This window comes from Pelmatolapia mariae, linkage group LG16_19 (genome assembly GCF_036321145.2).
Source record: "Pelmatolapia mariae isolate MD_Pm_ZW linkage group LG16_19, Pm_UMD_F_2, whole genome shotgun sequence".
NCBI lineage: Eukaryota > Metazoa > Chordata > Actinopteri > Cichliformes > Cichlidae > Pelmatolapia > Pelmatolapia mariae.
The window spans coordinates 56,096,469-56,115,970 of NC_086241.1; the positions used below are offsets into that span (position 1 = coordinate 56,096,469).

The following is a 19,502-nucleotide window of genomic DNA, read 5'->3' on the forward strand; positions in this document are numbered from 1 at the left end:
GAGTGTTAAAAAAAAATCTATCCAGAAATATGCCAGAAGCTTGTTGATGGATACCAGAAGTGTCTGATTGACGTGCAACTTACTAAGGGAGATTGTACCAAATATACATACACCCACACTATTTGTTTAAGAGTCCTAACTCGTGATGAGCATACGTAATCTTCTGACTACAACTGAAGATCATTGATTTTATTTTTTTTTAAGGAATAAAACATCTTTTAATCAAATGTTTGATTTATTGACAAACTGTACAAAACATACAGTATATTATAAAGGTAAGTTAACATGAAAGCTCAACGGGAAATAAACATAAACAGTGTTAGTATCAGAATTAGGGATCAGTCTGAAATCTTTTATTTATAAGTTCTTTCATTATGTTCATTTTGACCTCATATATTCAGGATATATTCTGCAAATGTGATTGGTTTAAAATTCCTTGTCAACAGTAGGAAACGGCAGCAGTAACACAGTAATTAGATTTCAGAATGGGAACAAACCCATTTAAAACAAGATAAAATAAAGTAAAAAACAAAAACAAAACATCTCAGCAGCAAAAACAATGTGAAAATGTACAATTACAACAGAAGCTAAAGGAAAGAATATTCCAGCAGCCAGACTGGATTCCTTCCATTCAGTACCATTAAACTAAATACCCAAATAAATAGTAGATTAGCAGATTAGTATCTTGAGTCACAGGATAAATGACAAGTGTTTGGAAAAATACCGACACGACATATCTCTTCTAGCATTTTATTACAGCCTCTTGGGTCATTTCAATAAATGTAGGATTCTTTGAATGCTTCATTGACCAAATGACCCTGATCTATTTAAACTACTTTTCTTACATTTGATTTTTATATCAATTACAACAGTTCTCCAATCATGTCACTTCAAGACAGCTCATGGATGTCCTCTGTCCGCAGTTAATAATCTCAGTTGACAAATCCATTTCAAGAAAATCTGGAGTATGGATTTTGCCCACTTAGACCTGGAAAACATTAAACAGTCAGTAAGAGTTGCCCTGATTTAAATAAATCGTTTGATATATTCACGCAAAATGGTAAATATGAAGTCAGTGCCAGATTACGGTGAACGTAGCTTAGCACGGAAACTACAAACAGGAGTAAATGGCTAGCCTCACTCTGTATTGTATCATAGCTAAATAAAAACTTACCAGCGTCTCTTAAACTTTTATATTTAGCTTTATGGTATACACCCATCAGCCATAACATTACAATGACCTTAGCAAGAACCTTTAGGTTGTAGGTTGGGCCTCCATGGATCAGACTCCAGGAGGTGCTCTTGCAGGATGAACTGGAACAAGCCTTGTGACTTTAGAGTCTGTGTCCATCTTTTCTGCTCAATTAACCCTGATACTATGTGAGTGCCAGCGCAGAGGTAATTACTCATTGGTGTCTTTTGAAAATCATTCATATTATAGCAGGCCTGCAAAGTTAACATAGTGTTATGTGTTGCCCACTGGGGTGATTTCCACTCAAAGAAAACCTGGAGGACAGAATCTGATGCTTTCTCTGAATTTCTTGCAGTAGCCAGTTCCATATCCATAAACATCTGAATTTCATTAGTAGAAAAGAGACATTTAAATAGTATAGCTCTGAACTCTCTGGACCTTATGGACAGAGTCAGACAAGCTCTTTTTTCCCCCTCCCCAGCAGTTATGCTAAACTGGACAAAGTGCCTCATACTGGTAGCACAATACAGAATCAACTTTCTTAATCACGCTCTCTCATATCTAGTAAATGACATTACAGGTGTAAAAAGAGCCACATTTTGTTTTGTAGAGTAAGTCATAATTTAGATGCTGTATAGGTAGCCGATTGCTGACACACACAGACTAACAAAGAGAAAAGCTCACCATATTTCTGCCTGATTTCCTGGTGTCTCTGCTTCATCTCCGCCCTCCTGTAAAGACAAAACATTGTTCCATAAGTCACAGGGCGACGACTAATGATTTTTTCAGAATGTCAGACTCATGTGGAAACAAACCAGTTTGGGCTGATAACAGTATGACGTCTGCATTTTTTCCCCTTGTGTGTGTTGAAAGAAAGTGATGCTAATCATAGCTATCAATGCAAAAGGTAGAGCCGGTGTGTCGCACCTAATGCAACTATTACAGAACCAATAAAAGCCCAACATGTATAATTGTTGTTTAGTGTATTTTATGAGGACATACATGTAAAGTATCGATAAATAACTCCAACTTTTATATGCGTTTGTAGCAAATGTTCAATGTTAGCTGAGACAGATGCTGTTCTATATGGAGAAACTTGGTCATAAAGACATGGTGCTGAACTGCAGTTTTGTTTTTTCTCATGATTTTTGAATTTTAATTACATAAACTAGAGATTTAGGCAGCAATTTAGAGTCCACCAGCTCTTTAAATCCACGTTTTGTTAAGTTATAGCTATGGATGTATCAAATACAGAGACCAACTAGTCAGAGGGGGTGAAACAGTATTACAAAACAAAACATGATTTTGTCACCTTTCGTCCTGCTTGGTTCTCAGCTTATTGGCCTGTCGCTGCATCTTGGCCTCAGACCTGCTAGATTTGAAAAAACAAGACCAGTGTTAGATTTATGTAGTAGAAGGAAAAGATTGCTGATTATTACTAACAAACTCATAAGAAAGCAATCATCACAAGGTATGTTTAAAGAAAAGTAATTTCTAGTGGCATTTCTAGTGTGAATAAATGTGGGCAAGTGTTGTGAGTTTAAGATGGGGTTGAACTCAGCCTGCAAATGTAGAAAACTTTTTTTTTTTTTTTTAATTACCATACTTTTCTGAACTGAATCAAATTTTTGAGCCTTAACTTAATAAAACAGCATCTGAAAGTCAAAAATGGTGCCGGATGTGGATGACCTATGCATCAGTCAACTGCCAATTGGTTGACAAGGGGCTCGAGTTAAAGAGTGACAACAGAGTCCAGCAAGAACAGGAGAAGAATGAGAAAAGAGTAAATCAAAGAATAAAAATACGCCATGAAAAGCACAGACAGGCTCCACAGTAGACACATTTCACTGATTTTAAACAGTTTCACTTCAGCTCTTTGTAGTTATAATTTCACTTTTCTCTGTGGCTGGCTCATGAACCAACAACAGCAGAAGCAAGAGTAGCCCACAGACTGGATGTGTCACATGTTCTCGACACAGCCCCAATCCACAATAAACACTCTCAGCAGGTAGACGGGCAGTACCTGACTGCCTGCAGACTGCCTTTGTGCTACTTCACACTCACGCATAAGTGGAAACACTCCCATTTTCAGGATTGCTTACGTGTAACATAATCGTTTAATTGAAGGACTTGATGGGTAGTCAGTACGTATCTTAACCTGTTGCACACAACTAATAATATAATTGCTACAATTTATTCTACCAGCATCACACTGGCAGGGATGAGAGGGTTTTGTCAACCAGAGCTCACATTACACTTACCCGATGTTCTCACACTTGCAGCAGCAGAACAGACAGACCAAAAAGGCAATGATGAGAATGCCACCAACCACTGACAAGGTGATTATCAAGATCTGGAAGTTCACTGCAGACAGAACCAGAGTGACAACGTTATTCAGAAATCACAAATCGCAGATTTATCTTCCAGATAGAAAATTCTTGTTCTTCCTTCGTCATTAGCTTGCATGTAATTTCCTCTTCTCAAACCAAATCATTCTACAGATGTACTGAATAAAAATTAAATGTTTTTTGACACGCTGATAAAAATAACAACAAGGATCAAAGACAATTGTAATGTTTAATATGCAAATGTACTTCTGTAAAAAGTTCTGCATCAAGATTTTAAAGATGTAAAAGTACAAAAGCATGTGGACAAAATGAATGGGTTCCTATTTTTCTACCAAACTATTGGAAGCCACACTTTGTACAGGGAGAGGCTGTCACGGTGAAACAGGATAGGGCTTTCCCCCATCCCGCTATTGTCTAAAATGTCTCTACATGCTGAAGCACTTATTCAAAACAAACAACCCCAGACGCAAAATGCACAAACATGGAGGGGGGGGGGGGGGGGGGGTATTTTTTTTCCACTTTAGTGATTTAGTGAAACTTTCATCTACAGCAAATCAGGATAAACTGTTCCAATCTTCATTCGTGAAAAATTATGAATATGCAGGATCTTTTAATCTCTATTTGTAAGTATTTATTTTTTTAGGAAAAAAATAGTTTTTTTAAGAGAAAGAGCCCTTAAATGTAACCATGTAGTTTTTATTTTTCCTTGGTACAGTGCTGATTGGGAGCCTGTTGCATTAGCATTTATTTATTTTGAAATTATTTCATAACCTACTTAAGTTGATTTTTCTTGCTCCTTGTAGTTTATATGGAGGTGAAATAGCCTAACAAGCCTACTAGTGGTTTTTCGTATCACTACAATCTCAGCAAATCGCAGAAAGCAGCTCTACTGCCCAGAGCGAGGCCTGTAAACCTGGGGGACCTATGAGGAAAATGATGGAGACCAAGCTGTTACAGCCAGTATCATAGGGAATGTATGTGGCTGCACAATAACATGGATTAGTTCAGTGAGCTGATTAAGAGCAGAGGGAACACAGTGAGTGTAGTTTGGAGTAGCAGCAAAACACTGTGCACACAGTGTGACTGTACCTGGCTTCAGGACTTTAGTAAGATGTGGTATGTGAAGGGATTGCACAATCACACACATGTTACTGTATCTGGAACACTGAAGTACTAGCTGTGGGAATGAGTCCATGTTATGCACAAAGGGAATTAATCATTGCTGTTGCATTTTGATGCTGAGGTCATCCAAATGACTGTGGCTATAGATCCTCTCTGCACCACTTAATTAACACCTCATCTAACATCTGTTTCAGCTCAGCTGCCACAAGGACAGACGCAGAAACTCTTTACTCCCTCATACCACAATACATGCCTTCATTTTAGGTTTAACATCCTAGTATAGTATCAGATTTAGATTTTAATCCATATAGCACTTCATTTTTTTGTATTTTCCATTTAACCCGAGCTCCTTCTTTGGTATAATTTTTAATTTTCCAATTTTTTATCATGATTGGACTGATGCAACACAGTAATTTCTCAACTTCATGGATATGCAAGTATTTGCGTCTTATACAAGAATATAATTTATTAATTATCATTCTAACACACAGAGAAAAAAAGGAAGAAAATCAGCAAATAAGCTTCAGTCGGACAGTGTACTGGACAGCATATTTAACATTCAATTAATTGAATTAAAGTCGTTATCAATATGTGATCAGCTTGTGTGTGTGTGTGTGTGTGTGTGTGTGTGTGTTTTCTTACTCCAGCAGAGTCCCCATCGTGCATCATTCAGAGGGCAGAGCGCGTGGGGTGGGAGGATGGTTCTCACTGGATATGTTACACATGACTTTGTTGTGATGCACCACAAGCACTGTTTAAAAAAAAATGTGCACAATGTCCCTATTAGTTAAAGAGAAAAACAAAAAAAGGAGGTATGCAGGCCAATTACAGGAAACAATGTATGATAAACACACACAGCCTTAAAAAGGAGCAGGGTGAGAATTCATGAGATCAGTTACTTCTCAAACCAGTCAAACAGGTCTGGGTTGGAGGAGGAGACATCTATTCTGACCATGCACACACACAGAAACTCTGTTAACCCAAAAAAGAAATCAGCCAAGCAGAAATAAAACGCTCTCTCAGCGAACTTACCGTCACATTTTTCAGACATTCCTCACAGCTTGTCCCGTTTTTCAACTCACACACTGTAAGTCAAAGAAGTTAATACAATTAAGTTAAAGGACATAATGGGCAAGGTCAAAACACTTTGCCTCAAACGTCAAGGCAAACATGACTGCAAAACTTGGCAAGTTTAAATGAAAGCACCATGAGGAGCAGATTAAAAAAGGCCTGGCATGTGCCCACTCTGGTTTTTGTAACTACTGGTAATCCTCCTGGGACATTTTCCATGGAGACTAAGTACAGCAACCAAACAGCCTGTGGAACCAGTCATGTTATTATCAGCAGACATACACAGAACAACAGCTGGGTTTGTGCGAGTGAAGCCATGTATCTGTAAAATGGAGAAACAATGTCTCATATGTGTGTGCCACAGTTTCTCTTAGTCTCTTTGCTCAGAAACAATCAAGCACCCCAGGGGCTGAAAAAGAGACTCCTCGTTTCTGTTGAGAGGTTTCAACAGTTTTCAGAGATAGGAGTCTTACACAGACACAATTCTACCAACAAAGTTGTGTTTTTATTGCTTTTAAGTGAAGCTTTTTAAGCTGAAATATGGCCCGTGCGTAAGGTTATCTAATATATTTTATAATAAATAGTTTCAGTGTAGAAAATGCAAACAATAACATTTTAATTCTAGATGTTTGGGTGCTTTTTTCTCCTCAGTTCAAGTCTTATGAAACAATGCTTTATGAATATAATAGCCCTTAAAACTGTTGTGACTTTACTGAACAGCTAAAAGACTCACATTCAGGGTTTTGAGCAACCTGTGCGTAGCTATAAAGATAAAAACAGCAATACTACTAATAACAATAATAATAATAATAAATTAGAAAGCAGCTACATCTGATCAAAAACAAAAAAGCTCTTCAGCTTAACGAATTCCTCAGCCACCACACTCACTGATTCCTTTCCTACCGTTCTCAGGTGTGGACGAAGCGGCGAAAACTGTCGCCAGGCCGAAACCAAAGAGAAGAACAGGCAATAATATCCGTAAACCCATCATCCAAGAGCGTAGACTCAGATTCTCCTACGATTTTTTTAATGTTACAGAAGATTTTAGAAGACAGTGTAAGCGCAAAAGGAGGAAATGCCTCGGCTGCTCCGACAGAAGTCTGAAACCTGAGAAGTGAACTTGCTGGGAAGGAACCAAACGCAAAATCCTGACGCACGCTCTCTTTACGCACCCAAACAGACAAAAGAGGGAAAGGCGTTGGCAGAGCGGAGTGCATTTCGATATACGTCATTTAAACTATGTGCTGAATAAACAGCGAAGTTTACAAAAAAAATAGCTGCTTTGACACACACAGAAAGTATATTTTTTAAAAGTCACAGTTAAAACATTACCTTTTTTCCTGATGGATCATACCTTTTTACAGCTGTTTCCTTTAGTCCATTCATTCCCAAGCTCTGTGTTGGCCTCCCCCAGCAGGAAAGTGACTCTATAACATGCTAACACATAACAGCTAATTGTTGTAGATGGCTTCATGAGCTAGATGTTGTTGGGCAGCTTAGCTCCCCAGCTCTTCTAAAGCTTCCATATTTTGTTTCAACAAATTAGATGATAAACTTCATGAAACGAATAGGACATCCTAGGGCAAAGAGGTTTGGAGCCAAAGTGCCAGCACATGCACAGCTCCCTAAAAAACTTCAACTCTGTTCAAAAATAAGTGCACAAAGGTCACGGTAAATATAGGACCATTTTCAATAATTTATTAAAGCATAAGTTTGTAAAGCCAGTTACAAATAAAAAAAGAACACCACACATATCTCTCTCTTTCTCTCTTATTTTGTTTTTCTTTTTTTGTTTAAACAAGCACAATGTTTTACTATGTCAAGGTGATAATAAGCGTAACACAAGATAAGAGTGGGCCCCACTTTGGCCGCCTGCGGCTGATAACAGGACCCTTTGTGATGAAGTTGCCCTTGAAGACAGATTTGTAATCAGAATTTCCATTAAGAAACACGCTGATCACATTTCAGCAACTACAGGGCAAGTTCTTCTTACTCAGTGTAATATCAGTGACAGACAGAACCACAGATGTAGAATAACCAGATCTCACAGCTCCAGGGTCCTCAGGATTTATGGCTTGTGAACTTTAATTTTCCAGTTTTTCACTCCTTTTTTTTTTTTTTTTTTTAGATGAAACTAAATTAACCAAAAGTTCAAAGTGGAACCTGTGAGTGAGTTCTGTTTATTCTAAATCTACAGGCAGGATCCCAGTGGGCTGTGTGTATGCTTTCAGGCCGTAGCTATGATTAAAGACACTGAGGTTATTAAAATTTGGAGAATTTTAGCAAATCTATACATTGTACACTTACAACTTTACATGTCATAGAGACTGAATTCAATATTCTTAGACTTTAAATTGTTAAATTTAAAGAAGCAGTTCAGTTTTTTTCCCATTAAATCTGTGGATAAATTTATTTTTGGTTACTGGGCAACACGTCAGAGGGGTTGGAGGGGTCTTGGATTCACAGCCTCAGCTTTTCTAAAATCATCGCTGCCACCCTGTACAGTATGTGATGAACTAGAAAAACAACAACATATTTCACCTGAAGAACTTCACTTTAGTGTCTGGTGTGAAAAGCCAAACCAGATCTGTCTTTGGGGCAAATCCTGAAAATCTTATTGCCACAGAAACGAGTTTAGAAACTTCATCTAAACCAGATAAGACAAATAACTGGAGCATGTTGTGATGCTGGACTGTAACTTTCCATGCTATGCGAGCACTCCCAGTGGATATCTGCTTTGTGGGAACACTTTGTTTACAGTGCTCTCTGCAGGTGTGTGACGTGAGTGCCATCTAGCTGCAATGCACAGCATCAGGTGACCTTGTTTCACTTCGAGTCCAAAAAACACACACACGCACGCACACACACACAAAGCAGTGATGAATTTCAGCATTCCAAGTGCACAATTAAACTATTTCCAAGCCCGTGTCTTCACAGTGTCATATCTGCTTCTCGTACACTGATGCAGAAAAAAAAGAATAATCAAAAGCATATTTTCATTCTTCCCTAACAAACTTTGCAACACATACAGTACAATAGGAAATAAACAACCCCTCAACCCTCCCCTGATATTCCATGCTTTTCCCGTTAACTCACAATTACAACACCATTCTTCGCAAAAGTTACTCATGTAAATTCATCTCTTTTTTTCCAAGGAATACAGTAGTATCACTAGTATCACTTCAGTAGTATCACTTCTCTTTTCTCATTTCCCTTCTCGTATCCAACAGTTTACGCCATTAATACACTCACACACACAGCAGCAATGCAGACACAGCACTTTAGGTTGGCTAAGATAGGGGGAATACAATAATAACAGTATTATCAGTAATTGTTTAAATAAAAATCACATGTTCATAAATAGGCTGAAAACACAGACAAACAAGGTTGTGTGCATTTTTGCTTAAGTCTCCTGATCTCCTCGTTGAAGAAAAAAATGAGAATAGCTTGAGCAGATGAGGATAGACAGGATTTCATGGCTCCAATTAATTCTTCAGAGTGAGTCCAACAAATAACAACAATGATAAATTCATCAAAATGCTGTTAGAAATATGACCACGATAGCAGCCAGACTCACTATAGTTTGTTTTCTTTTTTTAATCTTACTCTTACTTCTCTGTGAGTCACATTAATGGCACAGCCAGTGTACAGTATTGGCATCATATTCAGACATACAGTGGTCATTATTAACACCAATCACTTGCATGTATCTTACATGGCAGGTGTCACATTGCATTTAGTATGGCATTTATATACTGTACAGTGCAGTGGCCACCAAAAATGTAACAATAATTCTTATTATAATGCGTGATATACGATACAAAATGATACATGTTTGTTCAGTTTATGTGTGCACGTAGGCGAATATACACATTTATCCAGCTTGTGTGACATGTAGACATAAATAGGGGAACGTTTGTTGGGGTTTTTTCTGGCCATTGTTCTGGATATTGTTCTTGCAGAGCCAAGTGAGGCTCTTAGCCATGCACATACTTTGGAGAGCATCCAAAGTAAATCTTTCTTCTCTGGAATATTTATAAGATGTTTTTTTTTTAAATACTTAAAGCCGCTTCCTTTGGCTGAGTTTTCTTCTTGTGGCCACACAGTGGCGCTGACGAGTGAGCAGGTGAACACTATGTGGTTTGGTGACGAATCACCGAGTCCTTTTCCTCAGACGTGACAGAGCTGATATTATCGATAACAGACAGAGAAAGCAAGCAAGAACAAGAATTTAGCATTTTAACTTAACAGCAACCGCAAACAAAGAGTGAGGATATATAAAGAGAAAGAGAGAGACTCGGAAATTAGAGGAGAAGTGAGATAGAAACTAACAAAACTGAGAAAGTGTGGCTTTCTTCTGTCTGGCAGTGCAATGGAGGTTGGAGGAGCCACCTGGGGCTGACTGGGACTGGGTGGCTGCTTTGTGCTTGTTGTTTCTGAATTTGTCCAAAAACGGAGAGTTTGGTGTGTGCTTGAACATCTACATGCAGGACTACCGCTGAGGGTTATGTATTTGATGGGACAGCCCCCCAAAACAGTTTTTTTTCATGCTATTTCATGTTACGTTATTAATAGATCTCCAGGCCAGTTGAGTGTGCATTTGGCTTCTGTGTGTTTCCCCCATTTTTGTAATTGATGCTCATTCCCTGCTCATTATTCAACTTGGGAGGTTGAGCTGGTTGGTGCAACTGCCCTTTATAAAACACAACCAACCAATGAAAGGAGCCAAGGCGTCTGGTGTCACTAGATGGATGAACGAAGAGCTTTGACTGGCTGGGAGAGATCACCTGACCCAGGCACTGGCAACACTGGACACAGACATGATGCTGCAGCGTTTCTTCACCATCATGTTGATGTAGGCCCGCATAATCTTGGTGATCTCGCCGACCTAAAATGCGAAAAAGGAGATTAGTACATCCTAGATAAGAGGTATCAAATCCTACGCTGAGAAAATACGCTGAGAGGGGGAAAAAAGGAATGATTAGACAACGAATGATGAGCTCTCACCAGTGGAGTCTCAAAGTACATCTCCCTCTCATCCACGATGATCTTGTAGGTGCAGGGCTGTGACGCTCCGAAGAAGGTGATGTGTTCGTACTGGAAGGTCTCGAGCGGTTTGGGTTCTCCTCGTTTATACACAGACACGTTGTCAGCGCTCACACCCAGCCACAGATCATGAGGAAAACCTCCCTCTTTACACTAGGAAGAGAGGAGAGAAGGAAAAGGAAGCGGATTAAATTTATTTGTACAAAGCTCCGAAATTCATCTTCTGAGCGTTTTTCCTCACCTCCACATCAAATAGAGTGGAGCCATATCCTGGCCACTCCTTAATGATGCTCATGTATTTCAGCATGGCCTGATGCTGCGGCATGCCCTGCAGACGAGTCCACTTCTCGAGCACGCTGGTCCGTGTGGCAGACGTCTCCTCCTTCACCCACATCTCAAGCATTTGCTCATCCTCCATCTGAAACAATCAGCGAATCCTCCGAACTATCAATCCACTCAGCTAGCAGGTTCATTTATTATTTAGTATAGCAGGAGACGGATTTCAGTGAACTTAAGATGCAGAATTGTACAAATCACTTTTGCAAAGTAGAATTTTAAAATGAAGTAGCTATATTTTCTTTAACTTTAATGAAACACTTCTTTTTCCTCCATCACTGACCTTCTGCTTCTTCAGTGAACCAGTCTTGAAACTTCTCCTGAGGGTGCCATCCAGGAAGCTTGGAGTCTTTCGTTTCTCTACGCCAGTCCCGACACCACCTTGTCCTACTGCCACGCCTTTTCCATCTACAGCTCCAACACCTCCAGCCCCTCCAGCTCCACCTGCCACCCCCACACCCGGTTTGGTGGAGTGCAAAATGCGGTTGCGCAGACGTCCAATTGGGTAGACGCTCCCCAGGCTCCACCCGGCTCGACCTGCCCCATCACCGTGGAGATACTGAAGACGTAAAGCGGCCAGGTGCTGCAGCGTTTCCTCCGAGGCCGGGAAGTGACCACTTATCAAAGATTCGTGCGCCTGGGAGAGAGAGCAAGACAGTCTGCATTTCTGACACTTATATTTCCTGACTCACATCTTCAGCAGGAAGAGAAAATATCAGGCTCAATTGGAATTGCTTTCAAATACTGCTTTTGTAGTCTTACTACAAATGAATACACCTCAGCCACATTTAGTCATACATTCATGCCAGAGAACCAGAGAGTCAACAGCCACCACTACATCATTCATGTAGGAAAGCCTCGTGTATGTGTGCCCTTGACCTCATCGATGTCAAGAAAAAGTGATCAAGAAAAGATTTTTTTTAAGCACTTGTTGTTGTTGTTGTTACTTACATTCTTTAGGTCCTCCTTGATTTATCTGTGTATCGTTCCCCAGTTTGTTTAACCCAGACTTTGATTGTGATTGTTGTCAGGTGTCAGCATTAATTCGTTTTGGTTTCTGGTTTTTACTCCTTTGAGATTATTATGGCTTTGTTCTTCATTCAAGGAGCTTTTAGATATAAAAACAACTTGATGTCACACAGTTTCTTACAGCTAAACCACAACAGAGGTCATATAATTTGGCACGATTACTAATTAAGAGGTTAAATAAGACATTTTAAGGGCTTTTTAATTCCTTTCATTCATGTTAAAAACATTGGGATAATCTTGGGACATTAATTTGAAATTTAACAAAGAAATATTGGGGTCAAGAGCAGTTTCTTCCAGCTCAGAACTATCTTATTATCTTAGGAGGATGATGTTATTATCTTTTTCTTCACTGTACACTGGAGTTAGTCAATTATCTATTGCTCATCTATTAGTTATTCCAAAATTTACAGAAACATCCAGTATAAAGTGGCACTGTTTGTGTTTTGATCGTGGCTCAAGAGTTGGGAGTTCACCTTGTAATCGGAAGATTACCGGTTCGAGCCCCGGCTTGGACAGTCTCGGTCGTTGTGTCCTTGGGCAAGACACTTCACCCGTTGCCTACTGGTGGTGGTCAGAGGGCCTGGTGGCGCCAGTGTCCGGCAGCCTCGCCTCTGTCAGTGCGCCCCAGGGTGGCTGTGGCTACAATGTAGCTTGCCATCACCTGTGTGTGAATGGGTGGATGACTGGTTGTGTAAAGCGCTTTGGGGTCCTTAGGGACTAGTAAAGCGCTATACAAATACAGGCCATTTACCATTTTAAAGGCCTAAATGGTCTTGAACCTGCATACATGATGCGTCCATAGCGTCACGGTCCCTGGGTCCCTGACGCAGGATTTTGAGTTTTCTTAGTTTCTTTTTGGATTCAAGTACACTTTATGTTTTTTGTTTCATCTGAATCTTTAGTTATCTCATGGTTTGGGTTTATGAGTAATGTTTGCCTACTGTAGAGTTGTTGCTTTAATTTAGATTTTTTTATATCAAGAGTCCAAGTTTTGCCTTGAAGTTTTCTTTTCCAAGGCTCACTTCTAGAAATTACTGTTCTTGCTCACTATCTGGTTTCTGTTTTTGGTGATTCATATCATTTCATGCTTTCAGTTTATTCCTGCCTCACCTGTGTTCCCATGTTAAGTGGCCGTCTCTGTGCCCTGCTTGTTACTCACTTCCTGTTTTACTCTGGTATTTAGTTCACTCCTGTGTTTGATGTTTCAAGTTTTACTTCCCATGTTTTGGTATCATTCATTTGTTTCACCTGTTCCTTATTTTCTCCAGCTGTGTTGCTGTGACCAGATTAATCCCCAGAAGAGTTATTGCAGTTTACTATTTTCTAATTAGTTTTTATTATTATTTCATTTTGACTTTTTGTTTTAAGTACAGTGTACTTTCAGTTAGTTTGCTGAGTGGATTTTTTTTGTTTTGGTTTAGTTTTTATTGTTTGAGAATGTTTCAGTTTATTAGTTTCAGTGTAAGTTTTGGTCTTTTTAATTATCATTGTATGGTGGACATATGTCAAAGGCAAGATTTAGGAAAATCAGTAAATATATTACAATAAAAACACATAACTTTTTCTAAGTTGATTTAGAGTCTAGTTGATATCCAGAGTCTGAATAAACAGATACATCAGGCAACCTGTAATAACAATTTTGCTAAGCTAACAAATACTAAAATTAGGGATATTTCATCTATATTTTTAATTTATGGTGGCACGGTGGTTAGCACTGTTGGGGTCTTTCTGTGTGGTGTTTGTGTGGGTTCTCTCCGGGTACTCCAGCTTCCTCCCACAGTCCAAAGACATGCAGTTAGTGGGGTTAGGTTAATTGGAAACACTAAATTGCCCAAAGGTGTGAATGTGAGTGCAGACAGACTGGCGACCTGTCCAGGGTGTACCCTGCCTCTCGCCCTAAGACAGCTGGGATAGGCTCCAGTGCCCCCCGCAACGCAGAAGCTGATGGATGGATACAAAACTGTTTCAGATAGTTTTGGGTTTTTTTAAAGTCTAGTTTTTATTTTTGTTTAGTTAGTTTTAGTTGTTAGATCACTTTTAGTTAACTGTAGTCACCAGTATATTTGAAGCCTCAGGTTGCCTTATTTTTCTGCCCTGTTGTGCTTTTTGTTCTCTGTTTGTTCTCTTTTGCCTGTTTATGTTTCGTCCTGCTTCGATTTATAGACATCGTTTACAGTCACTTGCTGAACTTCTTCTTGTGGATTTGGGTCAACCTTGACACCAACCCGAGACACCCACACTGACTCAAGATTATTAAGGTCTGTTTCTTAATAACTTTTGAGAAGCTTCTGGAAGCTGCTAATCTGTGGAACTCTGGAAGACAGGTTGCTATTGTGTTATTATATAGAAATATTGTGAATGTGTGTAGGATTAAACTTTATGAAATTTTCATTTATTTTATTCTAAAGCACTTTGGTTTTAAAAGTGCTATACAAATAAGATTTTCTTGTTTTCTTTTGGACATCCTTTAGAGTTTTTTTACTCATGCCTGATCCACCTTCTGTTCTTCTTCAGCAATATTTTTTAAAGCTCACCTTTTTTGGTCTCACCTTCTTCTTCTTGTGTCAGCATTTAGGTGATCACTTTGAGCTAAACATAATAATTAGAGTAAATCTCACCTGTTCAAACATGAAAGCAAACTCCACTCCCTCTTTGGGCATGCTCTCTACATCCAAGAAACAGTACAGTTTAAAGTAGAGTTTCCATTCTCCTTCCTCCTCCTCTTCTTCACTGCCTGCCAGTCTGAAAAATAAAGGAAAACATGCCATGAGTTACTGCAAAGTGTACAACGAAGACACGTTTAAATGGACGGCAGTGTTTGTTCACAGAGACTCGGATACCTCTCGAACTTGGCCAGAACATCTGCCACAATCACTCTGCTCTCCAGAGCTCGGTCTGTGAAGCTGTTGTGCTCAAACAGAGAAAACAAATTCTTGCTTTCCTCCATGGCCAGACCTCTGATCAGCTTCTCTACAACCTGCAGTAACAACATTCAGACGGCGTTTAGTATTCCCATTCAAACTGATTTATTTCATCTTGAAAGGGTTTTTCAAATAATTCAAAGATCACTTGCAAATCACATGCACCCAGCCTCAGCTTTCTCCTTCTATTCAAGGTTAATTTTTGTTCTTTTATGTTTAAGATGAGCTAATGAGACTGCAAGTCTCCAGATATAGGTGTGAGTGATGGATCATTACACTCATAACAAGTGTAAAATGAACACACTTATAACTTTATCTTTCAGGTGTGCATTTTAAATAACGCATTTCAAAGAGAAAGAAGTTTGTGTATCTGTTGTGTTTATGCACCTCTCCAGCAGTGGTGTGTGAGTTGATGGAGATCTTGCAGGAACCTCCTCCATGGCAGTAGACAGTAGTGCTCATCTCCTGCCTCAGCAGCAGGGCGGCGATCTCCTCTTGAGAGGGAACAAACTCACGAGTTTTGGTCTTCTTCAGGGATTCTCCAATGAAGGTGGCATACCGCTCAATCTCCGCACCTGGATAACGCTCACGTATCCTGAGTTACAAATACACAAATATACACAACACATTTACACGCATGCATTTTATGGATGCTTTGTGAGGGAAATGCTATCCCTAATGCAGACGCTCACCTCTTGAGGTGGAAGCGGAGGTATCTGAGGATGGCTCGACTGGGTAGGAAGGTGCAGCTCATGCAGGTGAGCAGATGCCAGTGTGCACGATTGGCTGGACTGTTAGGCTGAGGCACATGATTGGTCTGCTTGATCACCTGGCAATAAACCTGTGGGGAAAAGATTTTTATCAGAGTATAAACAGCTGGAAAACTGTAAGAATACTCTATGAGAAATAAAATATTCAAGTTTTATATATTTCTGTAAGTAAATATGCAAAAGTACCTCATCCCTGAGAGGGCGCAGGTCCTGACAGGTCTGCAGGATGCCCTGAATGATGGGCACCGTGTCTGCCAGTGTCTCCATCTCCTGTAGTGAGTTGAAAACTCGCACGGCCTCATCCTGCAGACTGGCGTAACCCTGCTGCCTTTGTACTGCACGGAGAAAAAACACGTAGGTAATCAATTAGGCTAAAGATGAGAACAGTAACATCAAGAAAGATTACATTAAAGGATGACTGTTGTGCCAATGTCAGCATTTTAAAATGTTAAACATGTTGTCTGCATGTTCTCCCTGTGGCTGCCTGTGCAGGTTCCCTTCTGAAGCTCCTGTTTGTGGACACCAATTGTTATCACAGTCCAGAGAAATGTTTGTTAAATTTAACAGCTCTGGCTGTGGATCTGTGAGCTTGTGGTTGTCTAGCTCTATGTTAGTCCTGTAATCCGCTGGCGACCCCTCCTGGGTATACCCAGTTTTTCACCCTATGACAGAACTTTTACTCCATTCTACACTTTTTTGAGTGGTTTTTTCTTGGCCTCTTTAATTTCCTATGAAACAGGAAGTTGGGAGCGTAAGAGGTTTCTCTATTTTACTCACAGCTGGTGACCTCTCCGTAAGGGAGGGGCAGTAGAGGCGCGTGCAGAGGATGCTGTGTGTATCTGAGGATGGGGTTCCTCCTGTACATCTGCTCCACTATTTCTGGGTTCACACTATTTTCCTGAGAAGACACAATGATGTAAAAAAAATCATCTTAAAGACACACATCTGCTGATGAATTTGAACTTACTCTGTCTATGTTAGCGTCTTACCTTGATGTCTCTGATGAGCTGCAGAGTTGGTGTTTCTATTGGGGTCTTGCTGTCTATGACTCCCTGTATAGCAGCTGTCCACCTCATGGCTTCATTCAGCATCTTAGTATAAAGACGGTAGGAATGCTTCCTCCCGTACACGATGATGTTCCAGTAGCCTGTAAAAAAAGGGGGCGGGTTAAATCCAATAAAATTATTTCTACTAACATCATGATTAAGTTTTATGAGAGTTGTGCAATAAATCCTTTTAATCTAATTCAATAAAACCAGGGTACTGGTACATTTATCAAGTCTATTATTGTAAACTGAGACACCGGCATATATCCCTAACCTCGTAAGTATAATCCCTGATTAAATGTGCCCTTCTTTCCCGTTCCTTTCATTTCTCTCTCCTCACCTGTCTCCCTGTGCACTCGTTCATCCGGCTGAATGACAGAACAGAGGGAGTTAAGGACCAGAGTTCCCATCTTGGAGGAGTTTTTCTCTGAGCTCTTGTAGTAATCCAGGGAGTTGTGGGTTAAAACAAACCAGCGCTTCTTCAGCTTAAGGGAGGTGCTCTTGGCATTTGTCTTCATCTCCTTTTGGAGCCACCCTGAAGATGGAGAGGAGAGGGGAGGAAGGCAACAAGAGGAAAAAGAATGTAGAAAATATTGTGATACCTAAACCTTTACGTTGAAGATATACTGTTTTAAAATGACAGTATGATGTTTTTAGGGAAAATTAAATACAGATAACGTGTATAGCTCTTAGCATCTATAAATGGCCCAAGATTTTGTTGCTTAAAATATTCCCAAAAGTAAAAAAAAAAAAAAAGTAATAAAATATAGAAAGCACATAGTTGCATCTATAAGTTTGAAAATATCCAAAACCCTCACCTCTGACAAGGAACTCCTGTCCATCTATCCTGGCGTCTCCTTTGGGTTTCTGCAGCAGACTGATCCAGTGATGCATCTCCTCTGGTGTGTCGCTGTTGCAGTGGATCACACGATTGGCCGTAATGATGACGAAAGAGTTTGGCCTGAAAACATGAACTAAGAGGGTAAGTAGCAGCCAGGTGTTGCTAACAAAATGCACTTGACCAACTGATGATCAGCAAGCGTGACCACCTCTATATAATGAGAAATTCTGGCAGTTTTCTCATATGGACCATTCAGGTATCGACATGATGCCAAAGAGGAAAAATATCAGCATTTATCTCAGAGATAGAACTGTTGCTGCCAGTCAGTCTGAGTAGGCAAACTTTGATTTCCAAACAATTTGGAGACCATGGTGCTACAGTGAGAAAGATTACAAGTGGAAAACATTCAAGACTGATGCCAGTCTTCCCAGGAGTGACTTCATCTCAAGCTCAGATAAAGCAATGTGCAGAAAAACTGCAAAGATTAGCACTCTACAGACCTCAGTTATCATGCTAAATGTTAAATTTCATGACAGCACAATTACAATTAGAAGAAGACTGAACAACCCTCTTTCTTTCTAAAAAGAACATAGCAGCATGGCTTAGGTTTCCACAGTTACATCTGAACAAACAACAAGAACAAAGTCCTTTGGACGGATGAGACTAAAGTGGAGTGTTTGTAGATAATGCACAGTGGCACACTCGGTGAAAACCAATCACAGCAAATCAGGAGAAACACCTCATAATAACTGTCAAGCATGGTTTTGGAGGGGTGATGATTTGGGTTTGTTTTGCAGCCACAGGGTGCAAAGCAAGCACCTGTGGCTGCACTGCATTTCTTTAGTGCTGATCTTGGCACTAAAGTAAGTCTCAGTTCTTGTATAAAGTTGCTCATCATTCTTTTCTACTAAGTTCTTCATTCATACTCCAACCAGAGAGAGAATTTCTTCTTCTTCTGCATATGAGGAGAACATCAGCTTCTTTTCTAGCTGATCAAACTTACCGATCAGGGTTGTCTGATGCACAAACTGAGTCAATCAATCCCACATCAAGAGTTCCCTGAATGAAAAAGGAGAGCATTGTTCAACCTGAACTATTTGTATTAATAAACCAATCCAACTCGTGACTGTTCACAACCTTATCTGTATCGTTTTCGATAAGTAAACCGTTAAAACAATAATCACCTACAACCAATTACAAGCTATCGAACATGCACATTTTGTGTGAAGAATATTTTCAGATCAGAGGAATTTACTGATTCGTGTTTTTAAAAGACTGACCACAGCATTTTTGGGGTTGGCCTGTTCATGGGACATCTCCAGCAGCTGCTCGGGAGTGCACACTCGAACCTTACTGAGCACGTTGAACCACCCACTGCACAGACAAAGAGGATGCCATCATGTTAAAGCTATGAAATCAGACAGGGATTGGTGCTTGTTTTAATTATTAGCAAAGTCTACGTCAAGTCTACATCATACCTCGCATCCTCTGGCGACTCTGCGAACACTTGGTATGTCCTCTCATCTGTCACAATGTTCAGAGCGTTCTCCTTTTCATGGTTATCCACAATCTCCCTATGAAGTCATAAAAAGGACACTCGTTTGAGAAATTCAGGTTCTGTCTGGACCAGTGGACCAGAAATCAAGAGGAAATTTCCATTAATCCAGCGAGAAGCTGAAGAACATGCCCGAGCTGCATACAACACATTTTAAATCAGAAAATTTCCATTATGATCTGGTCTGCTCGAAACATGTTTCTGTATTTGCTTGTGATTTTCTGT

The 19,502-nt window shown here is 39.9% G+C and overlaps 2 protein-coding genes across 3 annotated transcripts in view; both read right to left on the bottom strand.

Moving 5' to 3' along the window:
- Positions 1 to 242: 242 nt before the first annotated feature.
- pttg1ipa (PTTG1 interacting protein a) lies at positions 243 to 6,873 on the bottom strand. Of its 2 annotated transcripts, none has more exons than XM_063498861.1 (7): positions 6,637 to 6,873; positions 5,695 to 5,747; positions 5,305 to 5,413; positions 3,454 to 3,556; positions 2,505 to 2,561; positions 1,877 to 1,923; positions 243 to 988 (listed from the first exon to the last, which is right to left on the bottom strand). In XM_063498861.1, exons 1-7 carry the CDS (start codon positions 6,722 to 6,724, stop codon positions 951 to 953), a joined length of 495 nt encoding a protein of 164 aa, XP_063354931.1. In that variant the 5' UTR covers positions 6,725 to 6,873; the 3' UTR covers positions 243 to 950. The 2 variants fall into 2 exon arrangements, with proteins under 2 accessions (XP_063354931.1, XP_063354930.1); XM_063498860.1 differs by having other exon boundaries at positions 245 to 988; positions 2,505 to 2,564.
- A 536-nt stretch (positions 6,874 to 7,409) lies between these two features.
- Positions 7,410 to 19,502, bottom strand: part of myo10l1 (myosin X, like 1) — a 46,092-nt gene continuing 33,999 nt past the window's right edge. Inside the window, exons 28-43 of the mRNA XM_063497304.1 lie at positions 19,201 to 19,296; positions 19,003 to 19,096; positions 18,726 to 18,781; positions 17,700 to 17,842; positions 17,222 to 17,416; positions 16,825 to 16,982; positions 16,613 to 16,733; positions 16,022 to 16,170; positions 15,758 to 15,906; positions 15,453 to 15,660; positions 14,985 to 15,121; positions 14,763 to 14,886; positions 11,399 to 11,752; positions 11,021 to 11,197; positions 10,741 to 10,932; positions 7,410 to 10,621 (exon numbers count right to left, since the gene is read on the bottom strand). Of these exons, the coding sequence (XP_063353374.1) occupies positions 10,517 to 10,621; positions 10,741 to 10,932; positions 11,021 to 11,197; positions 11,399 to 11,752; positions 14,763 to 14,886; positions 14,985 to 15,121; positions 15,453 to 15,660; positions 15,758 to 15,906; positions 16,022 to 16,170; positions 16,613 to 16,733; positions 16,825 to 16,982; positions 17,222 to 17,416; positions 17,700 to 17,842; positions 18,726 to 18,781; positions 19,003 to 19,096; positions 19,201 to 19,296 (2,458 nt within the window). The 3' untranslated portion in view covers positions 7,410 to 10,516. The remainder of the gene's footprint in view (positions 10,622 to 10,740; positions 10,933 to 11,020; positions 11,198 to 11,398; positions 11,753 to 14,762; positions 14,887 to 14,984; positions 15,122 to 15,452; positions 15,661 to 15,757; positions 15,907 to 16,021; positions 16,171 to 16,612; positions 16,734 to 16,824; positions 16,983 to 17,221; positions 17,417 to 17,699; positions 17,843 to 18,725; positions 18,782 to 19,002; positions 19,097 to 19,200; positions 19,297 to 19,502) is intronic.

Excerpts from the sequence above, each read along its gene's own strand:
- pttg1ipa (XM_063498860.1), bottom strand. The coding sequence starts at position 6,724 with ATGATGGGTTTACGGATATTATTGCCTGTTCTTCTCTTTGGTTTCGGC. Across the intron at positions 3,557-5,304 it reads ACGATGGGGACTCTGCTGGA|TGAACTTCCAGATCTTGATA; the intron begins GTAAGAAAACAC and ends TTCTGTCTGCAG. Across the intron at positions 989-1,876 it reads GGAAATCAGGCAGAAATATG|GTCTAAGTGGGCAAAATCCA; the intron begins GTGAGCTTTTCT and ends AATGTTTTCCAG.